The 9,145-nt window shown below is 33.0% G+C and overlaps 1 protein-coding gene across 1 annotated transcript; it reads right to left on the minus strand.

Annotated features, from left to right (window-relative positions):
- Positions 1-594: 594 nt before the first annotated feature.
- Positions 595-7,843, minus strand: LOC107689696 (homeobox protein Dlx4a-like). The gene is made up of 3 exons (XM_016487816.1): positions 7,391-7,843; positions 6,152-6,345; positions 595-1,108 (listed from the first exon to the last, which is right to left on the minus strand). The coding sequence occupies exons 1-3, from the start codon at positions 7,689-7,691 to the stop codon at positions 860-862; spliced, it is 744 nt and encodes a 247-aa protein (XP_016343302.1). The 5' UTR covers positions 7,692-7,843; the 3' UTR covers positions 595-859.
- Between the last annotated feature and the right edge of the window lie 1,302 nt (positions 7,844-9,145).

Consider the following 9,145-nt stretch of genomic DNA (forward strand, 5'->3'; position numbering starts at 1 on the left):
CCCAGTGACTTAAGACTGCTTTTGTGCTCCAGGGTCACAAATTATATTTTTAGACTTTTGAGACTTTTAGATTAAATCCATTTGGCATGTTTACATGTCCTGTGGTGTGACATGCTATACTCCATCTAAATTTTTTAAAACATAATTCTGTTAATTATTTTATAATTATTATGCATGCAACTTTATTTTTTTCATTTAACTTTATTTATTTATTTGTTTTGTTTATTTTAGATTTTATTGTATCAAACTAAGAGACCACATGGAATAATTGTAGTTTTAAAAATTAATTGTCACACGGCAGGGACATAAAACTTGTAATAATAATTACAAAAAAATTTAAATATAATAAAAAATATATAAATATAATAAAAAAATATATATATATAATTCCTAAAAAATGAATCTGAAATTTCTGACAATTAAATATTGAGGACATTATATTAATAAAAGGGTCAAACTGAGATTTCAAGATTTCAAGACTAAAACTGTAAGGAAGAAAAAAATGCAATAGACTGATAAATAGTCAAGAAGAATGACTGAGGTTGCAAGCTTTGAAATACAGTATAGACATACATGGCAATCAGACAATGGCATTTTATTCAAATTTACAAGAGTTTACAAAATCCACTTTTAGGTTAGGGTTGCTTATACAGTCTTTAAAAAAAAAAACAAAAAAAAACCTGCAAGCAAAAATGTCAGCATTGTAAATCTTCATGAAGAAAATACTGGGGAGGAACTTGAAGAAAGTTTGGCTGTGAGTAAACAGTGCTAAAAAGGGCTGGTGTGATCTGAAACAGAGCGAAATGGTCAGATCAGTAAAGGGTATACGAATACACTGTAGATTTTCTGAAACATCCCATCACATCATCTGAGTTCTGGCCATTGGGTCTTGATGATGACCAGGGTACCAGTGTCCAAAAGAGTTCATATATCCTCCAGAGTGGATGGGGGCACCTTTGGTTGACATGGAAACATCCCACAGGGGTGGCATTCCTGGTGAACACGGTGTTGCAGAAGCTGCTTGAAGGTGTTCTCCTTCTGGTCCACTTGAGCCATGCTTCATGATCTTTTTGTACTTGGAACGTTTGTTCTGGAACCATATCTTTACCTGCAACATTTGCATTTGGATTAGCATTTGTTATTACAACACATGTTTTAATCTGTTTACAAGTATATGATGAACTTTATATTATTATTCATTACACAAAAGATTGGAAGGAATTATAAAAATAAATGCAGAACAGTAAGCATTGTTTGGGTAGGATGCATGTATGGTGACGTTTCAGACATTGACCGTATATTTTTAATAATAAAATGTCAATGAAAAACATCAAATAGAAGGCCCCATGATGATACTGTATAAAGTTATCATCAGAATCAGCCATCCAAATAAACAGACTAAAATTCAGAGAAACACATAGACCACAAACATACTGCTCTAATTATGAACAATATACAATGCAAATAAAACACCCTGATCACCTTTTTTTTTTTTTTAAGTAGCTTTGGGCTTTTTGGTTGGTTTTTGCACTTTGTTTAACACACATTTTTTTTGTCATGTTATGGCATCTCTTTAAAATTTTGAATGCACTTTGATGCATGTTCTGACCTCTGACTTATATTGAGCTTGACAATTTCAGAATTCCTTATCTGTTCTTTTGATTAAATGTGCATTAGTGAAAGGAATGTAAATATTTACTGCAATTGTTCCAAAGAAATTAAATGTCAATGTTCATCTATGTTTTTTAAAGGTGGGGTACTTTAATACTAAACACAATAATGCTAAGTAGGAAACTGTCAATTTTGAAATCAAATAAAAGAGCATTCTGCATGTTCTTCAATATCCATGAGCCATTTTTCTCAAGTACTGTTAGAAAATAGAAACTTGTTGTGTGGGCAAATTACTAGTTCAGCCAGTTGAATGAACTTAACATAACAAGTAACATGAAATATTCTTGAAAAAAGTTACCTGGCTGCCTTAAAAAGATAAGTTAATTCAACAAGATGCTTAGTTTAGCCAATTTTTATTTCGTTTGCACAACTTATAATTATAAATGTATTCAACAAAATGCTTATTTTAAACAACTAAACGTTTGTTGGTCTGACTAATTTTATGTTGTTTCAACTTGGAGGTTAGGTTAGCACAACTTTCTTGTCTTGTTTGGCTAACTAAAAACTTGTTGGTTAGACAAAGTATAAAGTTGATTCAGCTTCACCTTTGTTAACCCAACTATTAATTATAGGTTTAAGGAACTCCAACATATGTTTAAACAACAAAAGTTTTTTAGCTTATTTAACACAACATTTTGAGGCAGCCAGGTTACAAATTATTTGAAGTTGAACCAACTTGTTATTTTTTACAGTGAATCTAATGCATCACAAAAAGACTTCTGAGCCTTTTTTCAGATCACAATTATGAAGTAACTTATTTATATAAGTAAATAAAGTACTGTAAAGCCCCCCTCTCCCCATTTGAAACCACATTTTACTATAAAGGGACATGTTATCTTGTTAATAGATATAAGTAAAATAAAGTACTGTAAATAAAGTAAATAAAGTACTGTAAAGCCCCCCTCCCCCCATTTGAAACCACATTTTACTATAAAGGGACATGTTATCTTGTTAAATACAGGTTTTCACAGTAAATTGCTATATAGTTCTTTTTAAACAAGTAATGTTTTACAGTAAAATTACATGTATTTTACTATTAAATTACATTTGTTTACTATTTAATGTAAATTAACTTAAAGCATGAACAGATTTTACTGGACCATTTTTCTTTTTTTCAGCTAAAAATGACTAACATTTTTAGTTTTTACTAACGTTTTATTAACTTTTACAGTATCAACCACAGGGAAGTTACGCTTTTTCTTGTCTTTTTGTAGACTTCACGTAGAGTTCTACAAACACTGATTTTCAGTATCAGAAGAATAAGCAGAAGAATTTCTGCCATCTTTGAGTCAGCATGATTAATTTTTTTTTTTTTACACAACAAGACTTCTGCCAACACCAGCTTGAGCTGGCTGCAAGTGAGAAGGAGGAAAAGCTTGACAGTTTTTTGGATGAAACAAAACTCCAAACGTTATTGCTGTTACTTAATCACTCCAAAATTTAACCCAGAACTCTCCCTTGCACAAACTTGTGCATGCCTTTTTTTTAAAGAATATATGTTATAAACAAGCCATGATATTATACTTATGGTGTTTTTAATTTCTTAATTGTGTGACCAACGTGGAAAATTCATACTAATTGTGAATTTACAATCAAAGTGACACCCACAGAGCTGTAAAATCTTCTATAATGAAACATAATTAAAGATGTTTTCCAAGAGACTTTTAAGCTGGATAAAAGTCCAATTACCCTTACCGTTTTCTTTGACACCCAAAATAATTATTCTAATTTAGGCTTTCACAATTTTTTTTTTTATGTGATGTTCATCTTGCCGCATTCAGAACACTTCTGGTATGTGGTGATGCTTTCATTTTTAGTACTAAAATGATGTCTGCATGTATCAGAAAATAGATTAAATGAGCCGCCTGGACTAAAAAGCAGGAGCAAGTGCCAGAGGCAACATTCAACACTTTTTGATTGCAGTAATGACAGAATCTCAATTGCTAATAAAGAGTATTTGGCTCTGCAAACTGGCCACACACTATCACGCACACATCTTTTTGATATGTGTGTCAGTTCTGCTGAATATTTGTCCTGCTGAACAGATACTTATCTGTAAATGTCCTCAAGAGAAAACAATAACACTAGTCAATGAAAAATGTGTTTCCAAACCAAAACAACAGAATATTTATAATGTAATTGTATTGGAGATTTAATATACTGTTCATTTAGAGTAAAGTTATGATAGTAAGTGCAATTAGTAGGAATGAAGGACATAATAGTTTTTTTTTTTTTAGATAATGTATAAATTATTTTCATACCATAGATTTTGCTTATAGTTTCACTTTCACTCTTTGTTTAGTTTTAAAAATGTAATAATTCCACTGCTCTATATATAATCTCTATTACAGATCAGTGAATAATTCATATTTTTATATTTGCAGCACTCCCAGACCCAGACTTTCAATCTATACAAAAAAGGCATTTGAAAAGCTAAATAAATGGAAATAAATGAAAAGTTTTCATACAAATCATATAAAAGTAACTGTAATTGAAAAAAAAAAAAAACACCAATTTATGATTCACTAAATTGCTTTCTGAGTTACATAAGTTTTCATTGTTTCGAAGTTAGACTTTGTGTGTGGGTGGATGGTTTGTAATTTTTCTAGAAGCTTCAGTGTGTCCTTTCATTAAAGTTACTGAAATGTAGGGTGAAGTCAGGTGAACTGGGCCACCGTGTAAAAGGGGTCAGAAGGTTGGCATAGAGAGGAGTTGAGTGAAAAAGTTAAATGGGGGGAAAAGATGAGTGTACTTTTCAATAAGATATATTCGTATTGTAAGTTTGATATTTTATTTTATGATTTATTTTTGAAAATGTTTAGCTTTGCTAAATTATGCTATGATTTATATGTTGCTGCCCATTTTAACTTAATTCCAGGATATGTTTTAATGTTTCCTTTCAATAAATGAGTTATCACGCATGTTCACACATAAAAATTAAAAACAAGTTTTAGTATGTTACTTAATGTTGCTGAATATAAAACAAGAAATAATTATGACTTTAATAAGTCAGGGTTTCAGAAATATTGGTGCTCTAAAGAGATTAACCCTAGAAAGCATGCTTGGAAAAAATCGAATGCATTAGATGCATATTCTTTCTACAAAACACTGTCATGAGAATAAAACAATTTAGAATAAATGTGTGTGCTTTATTTTTGAAAATGTTTAGCTTTGCTGTCCATTTTAACTTAATTCCAGGATATGTTTTAATGTTTCCTTTCAATAAATGAGTTATCACGCATGTTCACACATAAAAATTAAAAACAAGTTTTAGTATGTTACTTAATGTTGCTGAATATAAAACAAGAAATAATTATGACTTTAATAAGTCAGGGTTTCAGAAATATTGGTGCTCTAAAGAGATTAACCCTAGAAAGCATGCTTGGAAAAAATCGAATGCATTAGATGCATATTCTTTCTACAAAACACTGTCATGAGAATAAAACAATTTAGAATAAATGTGTGTGCCCAACAAAGTCATGTAAGGGAACTGTTACTGCAATAAGTATACAGTAAATCATTTTGGGTATAATCCTCAACTACTGTAAATGACAGTTGGATATTTACTTTCTTAATATAAATCTGAACAAAAAAAGGTGGCCTGTTCTACAAACGGGGACTTAAAGAGTTATTCATACAATTTCCCTTTTATCTAGCCTACTATGCAATATCTACTTTTGACTGCAATTATGCAATATATGTGGTTGCCACGATTTTGATTACTGAAGCAGATTAGAACCTGCCATTAAAGCAGGAAGAGACGCGTGCTCACATTTATTTATTTATTTATTTGTCTTGTTTGATTGCGAAATTTGCGGTGAAAACCTTTTGCAGGGTCATATATTCATCGTATAAGAAATATTATTAAGAACAGCTTATATCACACCTTGAAGTTGTGCTTATCAACGTGAGCCTTTATGAAGTTTTACCTTGCCTGTCATTCCGTGGAAGGCACAGCTCACGAAGTATCGTTTTTTACAAAACGTTTTTTTTTGGTGCTATATTTACAAAACACTTCAATATACGCTACACGACATATTTTTATTTTTTATAATAATGCAAATTAGGCCTCCATTATTATCGTTTATTTTTCGTTCCTTTGTCCCTGATAAATGATTCGATAGGCTAAGTGATTCTACCTTTTTGATATTTTACGAACATTTTTACTTAATATTTAGATAACGATGTATTTGGGAACGTGCCATAAGGACGAACCGCACTTTACGCGCTAAACGTTCTGCTTTCTCCTATACAATCATACACAGGCCTACTACACACCTTTACCTGTTGAAGACTTCACATTGGTTTGTGTTGTTCTTAGACTAGATCCAGCCTTCTAGAAAAATAACTACCTTTTATTCCCTATTCTTAGTATGAACCATTTTTCTTGTCAGAATGGACCCCAAACACAGATACACACATCATGGCGTACAGACGGAGTTTTTTCCATCTTTGATTCAGTGTTGTCGTATGTTCGTACCTGTGTTTGTGTCAGCCCCAGTTTGGCCGCCAGATCGGCGCGCTCCGGCAGCGCGAGGTACTGGGTCTGTTGGAAGCACTGGTTGAGCGCCTGCAGCTGTAAACTCGAGTAGATCGTGCGGGGTTTGCGAATCTTCTTCCCCTTCCCGTTCAGTCGTATCTCTCCACTTTCAATGGAACTTTGCTTCTCGGAATCTTGAGTAAGAAGATTAAATATTGCATTTAAAAAATATTAATAACAACAATTAAAAAAAAAAATATATATATATATAGGCTAAAAATATGTAGGCTACTAATAACTGTTAAATGAATCAAATAAAATAAATAATGTCTCAAAAATGTTTAGGCCATTCTGTCAGAAGAAAACGTTTGTCAACCGCATACAAGACATTAGGTTTAAAACAGTCCTTTCACTATGAAATATCTGAAAAGGCAGGTTCTGTGTGTTAGACCATATGAATATTTTGTAACTTTATAGTCAAATTTCAGTTTAATAAAAAAAAAAAGGTAGGCCTATAGGCTAAATAATTATATAATTATTAATAGTTTGTCATATGAAGACTAAAACAAGCCAGTAATTATTTATTTTCTCTTTTTTGATCTTGCAATCTAAAGACAAGTTTCAAAGATCCGTGTGTGTGTGTGCGCGAGGTCCGACAATTAGGCTGCTTGATTTGTTAATTGGAGTCATAACAGTAGCTATATTAATCCATATTGCGAAGCCAGTAAAGTTAATATGGCATTAGAAAAAAAATGATACAAAGTATCCATTTAAAGTTGAGTAAAACTAAAGCAAATAGGCTATGCTTAAATCCAGAGTAGCCTAATTACATTTGACAAAGTGATTTAACGATCTACCGTGTATTTTCGATCTTCTGTCTTTATACTGAGCTTTAAATGAGCATTTCTACTTCTCCAGGATTTTTTAATGCGCTCAGCCCGTTTAAAAAAATTGTGAATATATAAAACTTTGCAATAAATCTTTGACCCATTTCACAGTGGGAGTTTAAACGTTTTGGCATGTTTTTAATTAGAATTGCGTCGGCAATTAAATTAAACAAATTTCAGGAGCAATAATCGTACATGTCAAACCCAAATTCTGCATTTATGTCTTCAGAAAACAATCACGAATGCTGCGACCCGTATAGGCTAACTAATTTTCTCAGCCATAGCTTAACTTTGGCGCAACACGGAATTTAGTAATACGTTTTTAATCTGTAGGTGATGGAAAGCGCATTACCTGCATCCTCTACTCTTGAATGACCGACCGCGTTGTTGTGTTGATAGGGTAGGTAAGCGGGGTGGTGATGGGCTGTGGGATAGTGGTAAGTGAGCGGACGGCCGTACGAAGCAGCGCCCGAGGAGAAGGCCGCATCGTACTGCGAATGTGTGCCTTGATGCAAACCGTGCACCGGATAGTGCGCATGAGACACACCGGGCGAATGCTGCTGGTGAGACTGGTAACCGTGACTGAACTCCAGAAAAGCCGATTTTGAGGGGTCTGAAGCCACCAAACTTCCAGACAGTGAAGTCATAGTCATTTTTTAGAGTTATGTCCATTAGAACGATGCACCCTAAAAAACAAGCAGCATCTATTTAGAAGAGTCATGTGATTTCCATCGCTTAAAGGGGTCCATTAGAAAAATCCATGTCCGTGAAAACGCGACGCTCGTGTGTTTGCTTTCGTTTTGGCTGTGTGTGAGGTCTGTGAAGTTAATCTCTGCAGTCTCGTCACATACTGGAGTTAATTCCAGCAGTGAGAACGCGCTCTCTTATTGGCTGCACGCGCCGGGCCCGTCATTTCTTTAGACGCAATGACGTCACTAGTGTAATATGTTCGGGAAAATTCACAAGTTTTCAGCTTTTGATGCAGGCCTATCAACACGATTTAAAAAACAATCGTTTGATTCGTTGTTTTAATACCATTAATACCAAGAAATAAAAACAGGGCATTTAGGAAACTTCTCAAAAACGTTAAAGTCTTCTAAATGATAAAATTCACAAAGGTTGACAAATAAAATTAATCAGTGGGCCATGGATATGCAAATATTAAATTGTCAACCTAAATGTATGAGTGACAACTGTGGTTGCCATATAGATTTATCGTAAATGTTTCGAGCATTACGGAGGCATTTCGTGAATCACTGCTATTCAGTAGTAGCAGCCTATAATATGTTATAGCCTAGCCTACTGCTTTCAAGACTTTTTTCACTGAGGAGAATAACATAAGTGATATGGAAAGTCACATGATTAGTTATGAAAATTTATCATCAAAATTATATGAAAATACGTGAACATAAAAACGAAACACTATCAACACACGTACTAAAATAGGCTAATTCAATAAACATTAACTAAACAACATAAAATGTAGGCTAATATTAAACAATAGCCTAAATAAAATTAAACTAAACGTGATGGTATAAGCGAAGGTAATTTTGGGAGCTACATTAAGAATTCGACATTTTTACTTCTAGGCTAAAACATGTAAGAGCAGTCACAATTTTTACTTAAATAAAACAGCTAGGCCTAATTTAAATAATATTATCAACAAAATTATACGGCCTATAGCTATTTTAACCTCCAAACAATATAGCCTATTTTTGTTGTAGATTTTATAAAAATATTTTAAAATAACGTATGACTATTATCTTTAAAAATACGTACGCTCGGCCTATTTCTTCTATATTTTTTTTTTTACCGTGTGATTGTAAGATAATTTGCCGTATGTATTTCTCCTTAAAATGACTAACGTTAATATTATGAGGACACAGGAAAGTTTCGACAGAAATCCGATTTAGTTATTTTAGGCAAACAGTTTAGCTCTCAAGCAAATTATAATTGGCTAAGGAAGTGAGAAAAGACAAAGTGATCGCAGCATCCAACAGCTAATTAATCCGCCTTGTTTGATTTCCGTCAAAACTCATTTTTATCTCGGTTGAGAGGAGGAGCGCTGAAAAGAGCCGCTAATGATGCGCGAGGTTGTTGCATGTTT

Source organism: Sinocyclocheilus anshuiensis, unplaced genomic scaffold, assembly GCF_001515605.1.
Source record: "Sinocyclocheilus anshuiensis isolate Anshui unplaced genomic scaffold, SAMN03320099.WGS_v1.1 scaffold813, whole genome shotgun sequence".
Lineage (NCBI taxonomy): Eukaryota > Metazoa > Chordata > Actinopteri > Cypriniformes > Cyprinidae > Sinocyclocheilus > Sinocyclocheilus anshuiensis.